Raw genomic sequence first — 16,171 nt, 5'->3', positions numbered from 1 at the left:
TTTCTCGTGGATCTAGAATCATGGAGGAAATACCCTTTTAATGATGTTTTTAATGAATAAAGGTTATTGAGGAACCCGTCAGCACGACTAGTTATTGACTGCGATAAGAAAAATAAGGGTTGCGTGCGAGTCGGATGTGTGATGCTTGAGGTCTACCATACTCTTACAAAACATTACTTAGTCTCAGATGTTATCCGTAGGTTGTTAGGACGCGAGTCGAACGCGTGAGTAAATATGTATAAAAAAAGCACAACATTAATGTTTGGTTACACAAATTAAATCCAAAAACTCACCGTAATAGGAAAGGTGTTACGATCACTTCTCTAAGCCTTATGATGTGCACTACCTATCGTTCGGGACAGTTTTACTTTGAAGATATATTATTTAGTAAATAAAATTGACAGTAATGCATAATAAATAGCGTTTTATTGAATAACGGCGTCGATCCAGTCGCGCAACATAGCAAGGTTGACGTAGAGCTGGGGCTCGCAGGCCACGGCGCAGGCCGCGTTGTCGCTCATGACGCCGTACAGCGTGCCCCCGCGCAGCAGCGGCGCGCCCGCGCAGTAGTTGCAGGGCTCGGAGCGCGCGCGCCGCGCCCCCGCGCACAGCGCGCCCCCGGCCGCGCCCCCGCCCGCGCCCCCGCCGCACGCGCCCCCGCCACGCGCGCGCCCCCCGCCAGGTGGCGCGGCGCCCAGCCCGCGCACTGCGCCGCCGACACCGCGAACACCGACACCTGCCGCAGCCGCCGCCCCGCCGGGCCCTTGTCCACGGTCCTGTACCCCGCGGTTCAATATCAAAATACATATACTAAAGTCTTCATGATCTTCCAACAAAATTGAATCACGCCTTTCATATCCCACGTTGTCGTGAGGATACAGAGTACTTGCTGCGCTTAGAACGTTTGCAATTTATTATAAGTACGAACTAATGTCACGAAAAAGGGGAGGCCTATGCCCAGCAGTGGGAGGATAAAGGCTGTGGATGATGATGATGATGACGAACTAATGTTGTATTCCCTACGAAATAATGTACCATAAATCATGGCCGTGGGTTGGATATGCAGGCTACGGTTGTCAAAAGACCGATGGCCGTTGGAGCAGACGAATCCTAGAGTGGAGCCGATAAACCGAAATCCTAAACAAGGTGGCTTCTAAGAAAGGCGGAGGCTATGAGGGAAGCCTTGAAGACATCAAGGCCGGACTTCAGAAAACTTATTAGGTATGTTTCATAAACGCGTAATAAGCGTTTTTGAATGAACAGTTGGAGGTGTACCTGTAGCCGCCGTAGCCCAGCAGCACGAACCTCTCGCCCACGGCCACGGAGAAGTAGTCGAGCGGGGAGGGCAGCGCGGGCAGGGGGGCGGGCGCCCGCAGCGCGCGGTCCGCGCGCAGCGCCGCCAGGTCGTGGCTGCGCGCCGCGCCCGCGGCCTGCGGGTGCAGGCGCACGTCCGCCACGCCGCGCGCCCGCGACTGCCGCGCCGACCCGTACTGCTCGATCATCACGAACGAGTCCAGAGAGTCCACTTCTTCTATTGATTCGATACAACTAGCCGCCGTCAGCGTCCAAAATTTTGTTACCTTAGTGAGTATGCAGCCGAACGTGACGTCGGCCGGAGGTTTTAATTTGACTAGAGCCACGACTTGATTTGTAAAAGTCTCGTCGGCGAAGTCACCGTCCGAATGTTCCGAGAACTCGAAATCGTCGTACTCGAGAAATGATTCTACGAGTTCGGTGTCTAGGGCCTGAGACTTGGTGACCTTAAGCTCATCACTGTCGTGTCTTTCAGTGGTGTTAATGTCATTTAGGTAGTAGCGCACTCGGACAGTAGTTGGCTTTGATGGGTCCCACGTACACTCGACGTCAGGCGATAGAGTTGTCGTGGCAAGGATTTCATAAACCTCATCGTCCGACGTGTTTAGTTTTATATCCGTCGTAGTTTCCTTTTTTTCCTCCGGGATTTTAAGACAGCCAACAAAATGAAGTATCAAAAACACCAAAAAAAATATAAACACCACAAGGAGAATCGCCTGCAGAACAGAGAGAAAACCCTCAATCCGTGTAAATGATTTGCACCAACCCTTAAGCTCCTTGCAGCACACATAACACATTATTTTATGTGGCTTTTCATGTTTATTTTATTGCTGATTGACACTCATGACCAATTAGATCACTAAAAAAATACATTCAGTAATGCTTTTTTTCCTATAACTACTGCTTAACTTTACTTGCTATATTATGTATAACATTACATACACGTAGCTCATTGTGTGCATCATAAATTGTCCCGTTTTTGTTCTATAACAATAATAGGTCTCCTAAAGGGTCTGTCCTGACAACCAAACCGCAGCTGGCCGGCCTCCCTCCGGCCCCCGAACCCGCCGCCGAGTCGCCGCGGCCGCCAGCCCGCCAGCCGGCGCTCTGCCTCTCGCTCTACTATTACCTCTACACCATCTATATACTCCTTCAGCATCTCCTTTAAGGCCCGATCCACACAGCCCAAGTTCTCAAACTCAATGAATGCATATTGCTTAGATTTCCCAGTAACAATGTCTTTCACAATGCGACAGTTAGATATTCTGCCAAACTTCCTGAATTCTGACTGTAGTGTCTCCTGAAATTAGTTTATTTTACTGTCAGTACCTATTGTCATTGCTTGAATTCAATTAATATGTACAAAATAAGAGAATTATAAATCTTTAATTTAATAAATACCTGAATAGCATAATTTTTCAAGGAAAGTTCAGGGCCATGTCTAAGGGCACAACATTGGGCACAAGGGCTTCAAAATTTGTCAAAATCCTAATGCTGTTTTTAGATTTCTCTAATAAAATTATTTCTTAATTGAATCATAATCCCCTGTGTACTTCTACATTCTTACTTTTAAAACTCGTGTCTATCCATAGTTTGAAATAGTAAAGAAACCATTTACATTTGAGATACATACTTCAGTAGTCCTGGGATTCAGTCGACCAACAAACAATGTGTTAAGAGGGTTGCCCATTACCAGTTTGTTTGGTGTGTATTCCGACGTCAGAGCTCTTATAATGGCATGATCATGTGGCTCCGTGTCTGTACCTATGATAAAAAGAATGGGAAGTTCTACACGGATATACAAATAAAAAAATGCTTATTTAAAAGCTATGCTTATATTTTACTATTTATAAGTTTACTTCACTTTAAACTATACATAAACGTGTATAATCCAATCCAACATTATAAATAATTCGTAAACTAACTTACCGTCAATTGATCCTATTTTTATTGGATCATACTCCGTTGCATATTTTTTAAAGTTCTCACAAGCCATTTCGGTAAAAGCCGAATTATTTACCAGTTTTCCACTTTATAAGTTTCCATGTAACTCTTTTTTTGTAATGATAACCACTATAACCAGAGTCACAAGATACAAATGTTATAGTTTTTGACTCGACCAACTTGTGAATTTATAAAGCTCTGAGATTCCACCAAGTTTACTTTTGAGAACTGACAAGCAATACACCACAGATAACTATATATAAGTCAGAGAGCAATACACAACAGATTTTACATTTTGATTTGCATTTGGAAATAACTTAAGATGCAGCCTCATGAGTCGCTCGTCACTCGTTTGCAGCGATAAATCTGGTCAGGGCGCAACATTGTGTTGCTAATATTCTTACCTCATTCGTAACCCGTGGCAGTGGTACAAATAAAAGAAACGATGCCATTATTCACGGGAATTAAATTTAGAGACCGTTGCTGCACCACTTTATGCCGACTTGTCTCGCAACTCACTCTGGATCGTTTTTCTTTTTAAAGTGTAGCCTCCTGAGCCGCTTGTCGCTCGTTTGCAGCGACAAATCTGAGGGGCGATAAGCGACTCCTTGAGACCGCACCTTTAGGCTTTGAGAAAATACTACTCGTCTTTCGTTATTTCTTTTTCTAATGCTATATTTGTTGGCACGTACATGACCGCAAGACTTTGGTTTTGAGAGTTTACTTTTTACGACATCAGCCGACTGATTGAGATCACCAGCCCTGCCAAGCCCGCTGAACTCGCGAGACATCGCGGGTTCGATCCCCACGTGGGACATGAGGTTTTGTGATCCACGGATGCTTATTCAGAATCTGGGTGTCTTTGTGAACTTGAATGTTTGTGACACCACCCCGCGACCCAAGGTTTGAACCTCTCAATGCGGAAGTGTTGTGTCGCGGTTAGTTTCACAAACATTCATTTCACGTGCACAAACTGGCCTGTTGATGTACCGGAGAACGTAAATTCGATTCCTGCCAGGACAATTTTTTTTGAAGAGCACGATCATTTTCTTTTATTGGGTGAAATTTATCTTTGATATGTAGGTTAAGAAGTATACAAGTATATTTACTGTCATAACTGTGGAAAGTTGTGGGATATTATCTAAATTCTCGTGTCACGGTGTACGATACTGAACTCTTCCGATACGGCTTGACAAATTGTTAAGAAATTTTGTGTGACTATGACATCCATTTTTCATTTTACGCCTTTTTTATTCCCCCAATTGTTTGGCAAAACAACATTTGCTGGAACAGCAAGTGTAGTAATTACAAATTACAAACGCAACATGGCATAGAGTAGGAAATTGCAGGTTACACAAAGGCTTACCTGCGTTTGTGTCCTCCTGTAAAATCGTGTGAACATAATTCGTGAATAAAACAATAAATAAAAAAGTAAATTGACCAACAATTAAACTGACGATAATTTGAATAATACTCTGTCTTTATTAATTTTTGTTTTCATTTTTCATTTTCACACCTGGGCTTCTTTAGGCACATCTTATTAGGATCGGGCAGCACGACTGATTCGCTAATTGAAACGTACTTATTTTTCCTCACTCCTGACGAATCCCACAAATGAGATCGGTTCTGGGATCCGGTCGGTACAATGCAATTAGGGCAAACAAATGCTCTCATTGCTCAAAATAAATATAATTTAATTTTGTTATTAAATGTACTTCTGTATAGGTACACAAGTTGCACATAGCCAAAAAGATGACAAAGTAAGTCACATAAAATAAAACCCACAAATTGTAATTAAAAAAGCATGTTACACTATTTATGACTAACTGAAAATATCTTTCAATATACTCTTTATAACGCGACACCAATGTGCACAGCTATTTTACATGAATTTGACAAAATACAATGAAAATAATCACTATAAAATTGTAGATGACTGACTTAAATTTCGTAGTAATCAGAATATATTATAACATAATATGAAAAACGAAATTTTTGATTTTAACAAAATAGGTTAGATACTCTATTACTGTCACTGTATGTTTACTGTAACAATTATTTTAGTCACAAAATTAATCAAAGAAATAAATGTATACAAAATGTATGAATCAATTATTAATACAATCATTGTTAGGGTACATATATAACCACCCATTTAATGTCACCTAGTTGGTTTACATAAATCAATATTTATTGCATTATATTCAAGTTTTTGTTTGCTTCCAAACTTTAGTACTTATCTAAGTATGTAGTAAATAAAATGTAGTAAAAACTTAGTGCATTGAAAACTGTCAAATACATCAAGCATGTATACATTCTATGATGTTAAGTCACAACACAACAATATTGAACAACACACTGGGATGGCAACCAGTGCCCATTAGCATGAGTCCGTAAGTGTTGTTGAGTCCAGCAATGATACTCCCATCAATATTGTAAATAATATGAAACTAAACAACTAGCAATCACAAATTTAAACAAGTATGTACAATCTGATGTTTATCTGTGGTAATAATGTGAAACACATAGAAGAAGTAGTCTACACAAGTTATGGATTAATGCTATTTTTCGTAAACCAGGGCAGACACATGCAAGTCAAGTCAAATGATCCCATATCTATCAGTGGCCTAGGCACTAGGCGGTGCTATCCGCGCACATACAGCATAAAGAGTTTGTTTTGGCATCACCTGACACCTCACAAATTAATTAGATCATGGCCTAGAACAAACTTCGCAACTGTTCATCTTGATACGAAAATAGATTTTGTACAACAGTACCAACTCCAAAGTTATGGCCAAATTATACTCTAACACCAAAAATAGAGTATTGTAAAATTATATTTTACATAGATATATTTATTACTCTTGCAAAAAGCTTATTGCTTAATATTCAGATCACTCATTTACATGGTAGCTTGGAGCTATTCTCACAACAATGTACTGACTACTTAATCCCGCTTGTCATGATGAGCATTCCTCACGCCTTGCGTTGCCAGTTGACCAGTTCAGAGACCTAACTACCGCAAGGACGCCAAATTTATGCAAAATAGCTGCCTATACCAGTGCGAGAACCTTCCACAAGGAACCTCGACTCAAACCATCCAATACAATTTTTATACATAAGTTAATACAATAAAGTAATGGAATTTCTCAGCGACATATTAAACATATCTAAAGGTACTTTCGACGCAATCCTCACTATGTCACAGTATAAGTTCCGAGCAAGGGTCATCGGAAGAGAGAAGCTCTGCTAATTGAGTGATGGTGACTGTCCATCATCCCACACCACATCAATACTGGGCCACTTGGTCTGCAGGCATGTAAGCATGGCGTCTGTGCTTGCAGCACGCATGGGGCATTCTAACAGTGCTGCACGGCCTGTTCGGAACATCACCCGCGCACCAGGGTTGCTGCGTATTAGCCCATTATAGTGGTGCAGGGTAAATGTGTCTGGAGCACCACGCTCACATCCAGGAAAAAATTCATCCATGAAGGCGCTCAATAAGATAATTCCCAAATTTTCAGAATCTAGTTTACGTCTCATTAATTCTACATATTCAGGTTCACTCACTAGATCTGCAGCACAAAGTACATCTTGTAAGGCAGCGGAAGGAATAAAATTATTACCCTCTGGATCAAATGAACGGAAAATTCTTTCAGCTGACTCTCCAACCGTTTCTGGTGCAGCTAGCCTTCTTTCAAGGGAGAACAGCACTGTTAAATGTGTATCAGATGCTAAAACCCACACTGGATGCTTTGGGTTTTTATAAAATGAACCAACTGTGCAATATTGCATGTGTTCCATAATAGTTAGGAATCCAATGTCATTCTGTTTCTCAATACCTCGCAGTCGTAGACCACCAACAACCTGGTCATGGTCCCACACATGTGCCACAGCCCTGCCTGTAAGCATTAAGTTAATAAGTCCCTGAGACCCATATCCATATGTTGAATGTATGAGTGGATCTGACAGTTCTGCAAGCTCAGCTTCCACAATGCTCACCCCCTTGCTGAGAATTACACTGTACAATAGTAGTAAAACACCATACTTGTCCTTCAGTATTCGGATGTTTCTTGTGTAAAAAGCTTCTACTTCAGATAAGGTTTGGAAAGGGTGCACCTCAATGCGTCGATGGAATTGTTCTAAAGTATCATACACCGTGTTGGATTGTTCCTCCACACTGACATTATTGCCGCCGCTAGTCTCCGCATCTGTTTCATTCTTTCTGTACACAGCAACATTGTACTTAGGCGCTAGACACTGGCTTAATATTGTACACACAGCCCTAACCAGTAGAGAATTGCACTTCTCTGAAGTCAAGTCCTGAAAACTGTGTCCTGGTGTCTCTGACAAGAGTATCTTCAGTAGAAAACCCTGCACGGGTGCAATAGCTGCACATGGACCTCCTTCCTGTTGTATAAGAGCACTAGGCTCGTCTGGACTGAACTGGAAGCCCTGCGCCCAACGCCGGAAAACATCTTCCTTAACATGATCTCCCCACAGCAGTCGCCGCGTGCTCGCTAGCTCGCGGTCCAATGTCGCACTCCCGGCGCTCATGGTATCTTTATTCGATGTTGTCAAGGAACTACTCGTATCGTTCGATCCGTTCAACATTTGCATAAGTTGCCTGATGTTTACGCCGCCTAAAACAATGATAAATACATATGAAAGATCCGCAGGTACATTTGAATATGACAGCACTTCTTTAAATGAATCATGTAATACATTTATAGGTGTAATTATTGAAGTAAACGTACAACTACAAAAGAATTATAACCACGTAGTACTTACGGCCAATATGAAGTACATGACTCACGACATTTAACAACTAGATAATCGTTACAGAAGACCTATTAACCATCTGGGTAGCTTCAAATAGCATTATAAACCTTCCCTAAATTGATATTAAAAACTTTTCATCTGTAGAAAAGAAAAAGAAAAGCTTACGACATGAAGGCTGCCATTTTTAAAGAAAAATAGCAACATTCCTTTCTTATGTCATTTTATGTCGACGGAGAAACAATTTTTGTTGATGTTTTGGGTATGATTCCAGCACTGAGGTTAATATTATCTGTATAACTTTTTCTTATTTAAGTAAATGTAACAGCAAATTTTTATCTGTTTTAAATTATCATTGTTCTATTTAAAATGTTTTTGTTTGTAATTTTCAAATAGAACTCATACATAAACCATGCTTTATGTATTTTTTTCGGAGTTATTCCAACTAAAATAAATCAGCTAAACAATTAACTTATCATTTTAATGCTATATCCCAACAGTGATAATGTATATTGTAGTATTAAATCAGTTTTAATCGACATCAATTTTATGGCCATATACGATCGTCGACCAATGCTTTTAGAAATATGATGGCAACACAGTACATAATTTTGGATGGTAGAACTCACAAAATATATTGGTAGAAACGTATAATTAACCTATCCACCGTCTTATTAAAATAACTGACAGAGGCCCAACGAGAAGTAGTCAAGTACACTATGTATAAGTAAATTACCATAAATATATCATCCTATATTCATTAGACATATATTTATTTAGATGTATTAATTCTTTACACCAATTTATTTTGAACACTGATTTTCTTATTAAACGCTTTTCCTCAAATATACAATCTAGAATCACTTTATATGCTTAAAATGGTTCTTAAATAAGCTGAAATAAAAAACTCCATTACGAAGAAGGCTATGAATAGAAAAGATGTAGAATGTTCTTCTTCAGTATGTCAGTCAAGTCTTTTACTTGGCACTCGAAAAAAATACGACACTAAAAACTTATACTAGTATGATGAATATTATTTCATTTTTTCTTCACTATTTAAATAAAAAAAACTCACTAATAAAATTCCTTCATAATTACTTTCTTTTATATACAGCCTGTTTTAAATCCTACGGCTAGGCGGCTGGGCAAAGGTCTCCACCTTTCTTTTCCAAACCTCTCTATGTTTTACGACTATACTTAAGCTTTTAATGACTATACTTACATAAAATTATTTCAATAGGTTACAGTAATCTATTGAAATAATTTGTACGTAGTATAATAGAATAAAATAAGACATAAAGAGTTCAGAAAATCATGGTGTCTAGGCAGATATCAATCATTGGACAATAGGTCCGAACTACTAAAACTACCATTGTCGACTACTTTGTCAACATTGAGTCATAAACCGTCACTCACTCTACCTTCCTTCCGTCCCGTCAGTCAGTCAATGAGTTAAGTTCTGTGGTGATGTTTCTTTTTAAGTTTTTATTTACATGACAAAACCTTATGTTTCTTTCTATAATTTTGTGTTATTTATTTACTGACGGGTTTATTTTAAGCAAGTGAATTATGAATTTGTTCAGAAGTCATAAAAAGTGAATGTAGTTGAATTGTTTTTGTGTTTTGTGATTTCAACATAATGAAGTTGTACGATCGGAGGCGACGCGATGCTGCAAAACTAGCAGGTTTGTGGAAATTGGTTTACTAATTGTACATTACAAGTATCTGTTTTTCTTTAATATTCTCGTTAGGAAATATACAGCTCGGTTCGTATACTTAGCTGCAGTGTTAATAGCAGTTACAACTGCCATGCATATTAGTGATAGATATTTTAATTTAATTATAAATATTAATGACAAGGGTTCACCATTGGAGATGACCAGGTGATTGGTGCTTGGAATTAACAAAATGCTGTTTAATCCGCACTTGTTATTTTTTTTCCTACTGTTTTATTATCTTCTTCTAAATACAGTTTGCCATCCAGCTTTAAAAATTAATGTATTCTTTGTCTTAAGAATTGTGATTCTGAGGATCGCTAATTGGTCCTGATGGTATCTACTGCCCTGAGTTTATTGTTCCATCAAAATCGTATTTATTTTTCTCACTTCTTGGTAGTCACACTATTATTTTAGATTTAGAAGCTAAAGTTACTTTTAACACTAGTATCCAGATGATAGCAACAACTTTTAAAAAAAATTGGCATTGCTGTTACAGAGTTTTACTTATAAGGTTAGAGAAAAAAGGTGCAATAAACATTTTAATTGTATGAATGGGTGAGGTGATCAAAAGTATTATTTTAAATTAATATATTTTTATACATATTGATTAATGTTCTATCTAATATATAAAATTCCCGTGTCACGATGTTAGTTACCGTACTCCTCGGAAATGGTTCGAGCGATTTGTATGAAATTGTGTATACATATTGGGTAGGTCTGAGAATAGAACAACATCTATTTTTCATACCCCTAAGCGATAAGGGTTGCTCACACTAAAAAAATATTTTTTTTGGACAAAAATGTTTGTTTTTATTTTATTTTTTTGGCATGTGGCATTAAAAATATTGTACAACTAGAAAAAAAAAAAATATTCAGTAAAACAATGTTTGCTGGGTCAGCTACTTACATATAATTATTGATGAGCTGTGAACCTAGTTATAATTTACCACCTATGTAACATGGTATGCAATAAAGATTTGATTTGATTTGATGAAGCTATTACAGATATTTGAAAACTTATAACTTACATTTTTCTAAATGTACTAATTACCCAAAACATACAATCTTATATTAGGTACAGCTAAGCAGGTCAGATCTGCATGTTGCAATTAGCTCATGTGTAGATATTATGTCTGAGGTTCCCCTCAAAGATGAATAATTTTCCCCGTTTTACCACATTTTCCATTGTATCTTCGCTCCTATTAGTCGCAGCGTGATGTTATATAGCCTTCGTTGATAAATGGTCTGTTCAAGACAAAAAGATTTTTTCAATTCAAACCATTAGTTCCTGAGATTAGCATGTTCAAACAAACAAACTCTTCAGCTTTATTATATTATATTAGTATAGACTATAGAGCTAAAATAATGTTACGATTATGATTTTGTATTACATATTAAGAATCAAAACATAAATTTATCAATAAAGCAATCTACCTTCATCCAGCTGTTTATTAGAAGAAAAGTATTTCATATCAAATTTAGCATAATGAACAATGTTTTTGGGCTGGTAAAAACTGGAATAGAATCAATTTAATAAAACTTTCTCCAAAAAATCTTCATAATGTTATTTGCGATAGATTTTTTGCAGACTTCCCTATATCACCATTTTCACAATGAAGCGGGGGTATGTTTGAAATAGTATTTATTTTACTATGTAGTCGTTCATTGCTTAACATGCCATGAGCTACAATTTATTTATTTGAAACAGGGAGTAGTATGTGTATTGTTGATATCTTGTACTATAGCGGTTGGTTGGATTATTTTTAATACAGTTACCCTCTTCTTAATAAAATTCAAAGGTGTTATGTAAATCACTGAAGGAACAATGGCTATTGTTTAAATTTAGAAATCCAAACTTTCAACTTTTGCTCTAAGAGGTATATGATATCTATCAACAGATATTTCAAACTTTTTAACTTCATCTTGCATATAATTTTGTACACTGGTGTCTTTATGCTGCACATGATCATGGCGATTTCGATACTATCGAGGTCATTGCACAGTTGCAGTTTAGCTTTGGGCGCATAATATGCTAAAAAAGTGTATAACATGTATAACGGCTAACAAGTAACAAAGTGATACGCGTAAGTTTTGGTGGCCTCCCAACGAAAGCAAGTCACACGAGCATTGTTCGAGCCGCGCGCCGCCGCCGCGCCGTGCCTCTCCCGCGCGCCTGCTCTGCTGCCGAGGCACACTACTTTTCACTGGCGAATGAACATGCTTCATTCGCCAGTGAAAAGTCTTCTATACAGAGCTTTCTTATTGTTCTGCAATTACAATAGAGGTTTTAGTGAAATGAACTATTGTAGGAGCTACACTTTTGTACGACTGTACCCCTTTACGTAATCAGTGTCGGTAGTGCTACTGCCTATTAAACCTAAAATATAAAAAAAAAACTTAAGAATAAAGTTAATTGGTACCCAGCAGCAGTTTGTAGAGAGAACAATGTCATGTATAATGACGGTACTCTGTTCCATCCATCACCACTAGACCACTCTTCTACATGGTAGAAGTTCATTCGTTCTGCGTTAAGTGGTTTATTTCCGTTACTCTATGTCACCCAAATAGCATATAACACCAGGTATCAAGTTATAACAAGCAATGCCAAACAATCATCAGACGCTCAGTGATTCATCCTTGTCCTTTAAAAATTGTAATCATTTACATAAATATGCAAAATGATCATTCCAAATATTCGCACATGTTATGTGCTATTCATAGTTATCGCACATGCCATACGTGTATAGTCGTTGTTGTCATGAATGTAAAGTGTTTCCATCAACAGTGAGTATTGCTTGTAAAGTTAATGAACATTTAAGCAGTACCTACCGTTATCAAGAGACGCTTCGCAGCATAACGTGATGCTCGATCGTCTCTCGCGTGCGAAAATACACACACAAGAGGCAGTCTGAGAGTAGGGCGCGAGCGCAGCCCCACAACAATGACTGCCGCGTCGAGGACGTACCTCATGTTATTGACCTTCACTCGACACTCACTTCTACCGGTATTGCGGCAGAACATAATGATCATCCGTCGTCAGTTTAGTATAAGCTGTACACCTACATAAACATGCAAGTTGTTGAAACTAATCACAGAAAAAACTAGGTATCTATTCATCATCATCACTGAAGATTTCAGCTGCTTAACTATCGCTTCACGGGATACATCCTGATGGCAGACCTACAGATAGCGAAGCCTTATTCATATTGTTCCGTTTTAATCCTTATCGTACTGAGAAACAATACTTTGGCTTGCGGTCTATTTCGCCAAAAGTGTCAACTAATAACATTTCCAATACTCAAGAAGTAAACACAATTTTAAATGCTTGTTGTAACGTCAATGCAAATAATGGTGTACAGTTGTACACCAATGAATAGAGAGAGATTTGTAAACCAACAAAGTTGGAAATTAAATAGAAAATAACCTACCCACCACAATGTAAATGTTTTGTTCAAAGTGACTTACTTATTAATTTTTTTTAAGAGCAATTATAGCTACAATGCAACCATCAGATATAATTAAATTAATTAAGTGCCACTGAAAGTAATTAAAGCACTTAGTACTATACCGGCAACTCACGATCCCACCTACCTGCTCATAAAAAAGACACCGGTAATCACCGAAATATTTTTTTACGGATTAAAGGCTTAAAATGACTTCACCCTGCGCCAAGGGCACGTCATACCCATGTCAGACTCTAGGGCTTCAATACAACCCGTGTCCCTTCTACTGCAGAATCCTAAGTTACGGGATCTCTCACACATATCATCGCGCAGCAGGCGGCTCTGGTTTTCCTTCGTCCTCTATACTCCTTATAGAGGCGAGGGTGTAAATGGTCCACCTCTTACTCCTAAAACCGGATGCGCCGAACGACCTCCCTGTCTTCTTTTCTGTGCGTCAGCTGATCGGGTGACACGGCGCCCAGCACCTGCAGCCTCAATTACGACGGCAAAAGCTGTTCTGCCTTCTTTGCTGGATTTGCCCTGAGCAATCGATTATACTAGAGATAATATAGGTTTTATCTCATTAGATCTCGTTGTGCCGTCAGTACCAAGACCGTCAAATAAATACATAATCATAACCAAATCTTCGTCAGCATCTATCAGATTACTGAGAATGTTTAGACCGCAATATCAAAGGTATTTCTAATTGGTTCAGTGGCTCTTATAGTATGGTGTCTGACTGTCTGCAATACCCGTTGCACCCAAAGCTAGCGGCGCCAGGCGCGGCAGTGGCGGCGCGCAGGTGGGCGGAGCGGCGCACAGTGGTTCGTCCCCATACAAGAGGTTGGACATAGGATTCTTAAAACAAAAACTGTCGAATTTAAAAATATAAAGTATGCCATCGTATTCCTTTAATAAATTACAACAAATACTACTGATTCAATTTTTTTGATTGGGCTTATAGTTTAGGAGTAAATCGAAAAAAAGCGTTTATTCACTATGGAGAACAACACAAAAATGTCTGTATCTCGCGATTCCCGTCTTGTTTCGTTGTGCCGTTACCATTACTTGTTTCCGCTGATTAAATGCTACATTTTCTTCAAAGACACATGGTGCCCGAATCGTGCACTTTTTGAGATATGACCAAAATAAATATAAAAATAAAAATTGAGCCCTAATACGAGTGTTTGACGTAATATGACCTGATACTAGTTGATATACGTAGATTATGGAAATAAGAAGAGAGGATAAGGTACGAAAGTAGCTGTTCATGTAAAATGCGCGCATTAATAATCGCTGACAGTAATAATTTTGACAATAACAACCAAGGTATCGAATCGGACGAAAACATCAATAATAATAGAAAGTAGCAATAAAAACGGGTTATTGTCGGTAAGCACACAGGTAATTAGCAAACAATAGCATCAATTGGTTCATTGCTAATAAGCCGGCCTGTGATTTGCACCTGTGAGATCACTAACACGTTGCACTTAATGAGTGCAGGTCTTCTAAATGAATATAATTTAAGAGATTTCTGTTTGAAAGAAGGGCTTACGAAATACCTAAGTTATTATATGTTGTTGAAGGAGAAGAAAAATGCTACCCAAATAAAGAAGACATAACTGTAACCGAAAATTCTGCGAAAATACGACTGCAGGCACTCCTTGATATTACAGTTCAAAGACTGATGGAATCGCTTAATTGTAGTTTTAATAGTGGTGAGCAACTCATGTTGCATAGCAAATGGGGTTTTGACGGAGCTTCTAGCCAGAGCATATACCAACAAAGAACCACAACAAGTGAGCAAGATTTGTCAACCATATTTATAGCAAGCCTTGTGCCTTTAAAACTGACAAATATTTTTAGTGGAGATGTCGTATGGCAGAACGATCGGCCGTCGTCCACCGAATACTGCCGTCCAATTTCTTTTAAATTCATGAAAGAGACAGAAGCGAACGTGAAAAATGAAATGGCTGCGTTTCAATCCGAAATTTCAAACCTAAACCCAACAGACTGCGGTAATTCCATTGTCACGCAATCTTAAAGAAGTAAGAGGTAAAGTAGTGAACGAGGACCTATACAAATATAGTTTAAGTTCGTTTCATGCTTGGATTTGGTCCATGGAATGCTTATTGCACATTGCCTATAGACTGGACATAAAGTCATGGCAAGCAAAAGGTGACGACATGAAGCAAAAAGTGAAGGAAAGGAAAAAACTGATTTAGGAAATTTTTCGGAGAGAAACAGGTTTGTTATTGGATGTAGTCAAACAGGGTAGTGGTAACACAAATACTGGCAATACTGCTAGACGGTTTTTTACCAATCCCGAAACGACTGCACGTATTACAGGATTAGACGTCAGTTTAATTCGAAGAATTGCTGTGATACTGCAGTTCATTTCATCAGGAGAGGAGATAGATCTAGCAAAATTCAAGTTGTACTGTGACGAGACAGCAAATATGTATGTGGATCTCTATGCGTGGTACTATATGCCTTCCAGCCTTCATAAATTACTTGTACATGGGCCTCAGATAGTAGACCACCTATCTGTTCTGCCTATAGGCTTCATGTCTGAAGAAGCATCGGAAGCGAGAAATAAAGACTTTCGCAAATATTGAGAAAACCATACGCGGAAACATAGTAGCATCGTGACTTATGAAGATATCCTCAAAAACTTGCTATTATTAAAATACAAAAAGAAAGTCTTCATTTAAGGAACTCAGCGATTTACTCATAAATGATAACACGCCTGATTTTGAGTTCATTGATACCGATGTTGCAGAAGCAGATTCTGACTTTAGCACCGATGATGACGATGACGATCGTAGTGATCACGATGTTGATGAAGAAGAGGATGTTCATTAGTTAATGTTTTTGAAAGCATCTCATCATATTATTGATGTATATGTCTAATGCGGTATGTAGGCTTGTCATTAAGTGCAACGTGTTAGTGATCTCACAGGTGCAAATCAC

At 38.6% G+C, this 16,171-nt stretch overlaps 4 protein-coding genes across 4 annotated transcripts in view; 1 reads left to right on the top strand and 3 right to left on the bottom strand.

Moving 5' to 3' along the window:
• Positions 1-407: 407 nt before the first annotated feature.
• On the bottom strand, positions 408-2,133 carry LOC113494060 (phenoloxidase-activating factor 1-like). The gene is made up of 3 exons (XM_026872196.1): positions 1,276-2,133; positions 656-776; positions 408-614 (listed from the first exon to the last, which is right to left on the bottom strand). Exons 1-3 carry the CDS (start codon positions 2,109-2,111, stop codon positions 426-428), a joined length of 1,146 nt encoding a protein of 381 aa, XP_026727997.1. The 5' UTR covers positions 2,112-2,133; the 3' UTR covers positions 408-425.
• Positions 2,123-4,618, bottom strand: LOC113493697 (U11/U12 small nuclear ribonucleoprotein 35 kDa protein-like). Its single transcript, XM_026871686.1, has 3 exons — positions 3,244-4,618; positions 2,948-3,078; positions 2,123-2,614 (listed from the first exon to the last, which is right to left on the bottom strand). The coding sequence occupies exons 1-3, from the start codon at positions 3,308-3,310 to the stop codon at positions 2,276-2,278; spliced, it is 537 nt and encodes a 178-aa protein (XP_026727487.1). The 5' UTR covers positions 3,311-4,618; the 3' UTR covers positions 2,123-2,275.
• A 415-nt stretch (positions 4,619-5,033) lies between these two features.
• On the bottom strand, positions 5,034-8,234 carry LOC113493696 (ubiquitin carboxyl-terminal hydrolase MINDY-3 homolog). Its single transcript, XM_026871684.1, has 2 exons — positions 8,050-8,234; positions 5,034-7,901 (listed from the first exon to the last, which is right to left on the bottom strand). Exon 2 carries the CDS (start codon positions 7,876-7,878, stop codon positions 6,508-6,510), a length of 1,371 nt encoding a protein of 456 aa, XP_026727485.1. The 5' UTR covers positions 7,879-7,901; positions 8,050-8,234; the 3' UTR covers positions 5,034-6,507.
• A 629-nt stretch (positions 8,235-8,863) lies between these two features.
• The window catches only part of LOC113494059 (protein crumbs), a 48,525-nt gene continuing 41,217 nt past the window's right edge, over positions 8,864-16,171 (top strand). Inside the window, exon 1 of the mRNA XM_026872195.1 lies at positions 8,864-9,722. Coding sequence (XP_026727996.1) covers positions 9,677-9,722 — 46 coding nt within the window. The 5' untranslated portion in view covers positions 8,864-9,676. The remainder of the gene's footprint in view (positions 9,723-16,171) is intronic.

The sequence above is a fragment of the Trichoplusia ni genome, chromosome 5 (assembly GCF_003590095.1).
Source record: "Trichoplusia ni isolate ovarian cell line Hi5 chromosome 5, tn1, whole genome shotgun sequence".
Taxonomy (NCBI): Eukaryota; Metazoa; Arthropoda; class Insecta; order Lepidoptera; family Noctuidae; genus Trichoplusia; species Trichoplusia ni.
The sequence above is the reverse complement of the archived record's forward strand: the minus strand, read 5'-3'. Positions and strand labels throughout refer to the sequence as shown.

What these genes read in the sequence shown, in the direction of transcription:
- LOC113493697 (XM_026871686.1), bottom strand. Translation starts at nt 3,310, where the DNA reads ATGGCTTGTGAGAACTTTAAAAAATATGCAACGGAGTATGATCCAATA. An exon ending in AAAAATAGGATCAATTGACG is followed by an intron (nt 3,079 to 3,243) that starts GTAAGTTAGTTT and finishes TTTTTATCATAG; the next exon opens with GTACAGACACGGAGCCACAT. An exon ending in TGAATCCCAGGACTACTGAA is followed by an intron (nt 2,615 to 2,947) that starts GTATGTATCTCA and finishes AACTAATTTCAG; the next exon opens with GAGACACTACAGTCAGAATT.
- LOC113493696 (XM_026871684.1), bottom strand. Translation starts at nt 7,878, where the DNA reads ATGCAAATGTTGAACGGATCGAACGATACGAGTAGTTCCTTGACAACA.
- LOC113494060 (XM_026872196.1), bottom strand. Translation starts at nt 2,111, where the DNA reads ATGTGTTATGTGTGCTGCAAGGAGCTTAAGGGTTGGTGCAAATCATTT. An exon ending in CTGGGCTACGGCGGCTACAG is followed by an intron (nt 777 to 1,275) that starts GTACACCTCCAA and finishes CGCGGGGTACAG; the next exon opens with GACCGTGGACAAGGGCCCGG. An exon ending in GGGGCGCGCGCGTGGCGGGG is followed by an intron (nt 615 to 655) that starts GCGCGTGCGGCG and finishes GCGGCCGGGGGC; the next exon opens with GCGCTGTGCGCGGGGGCGCG.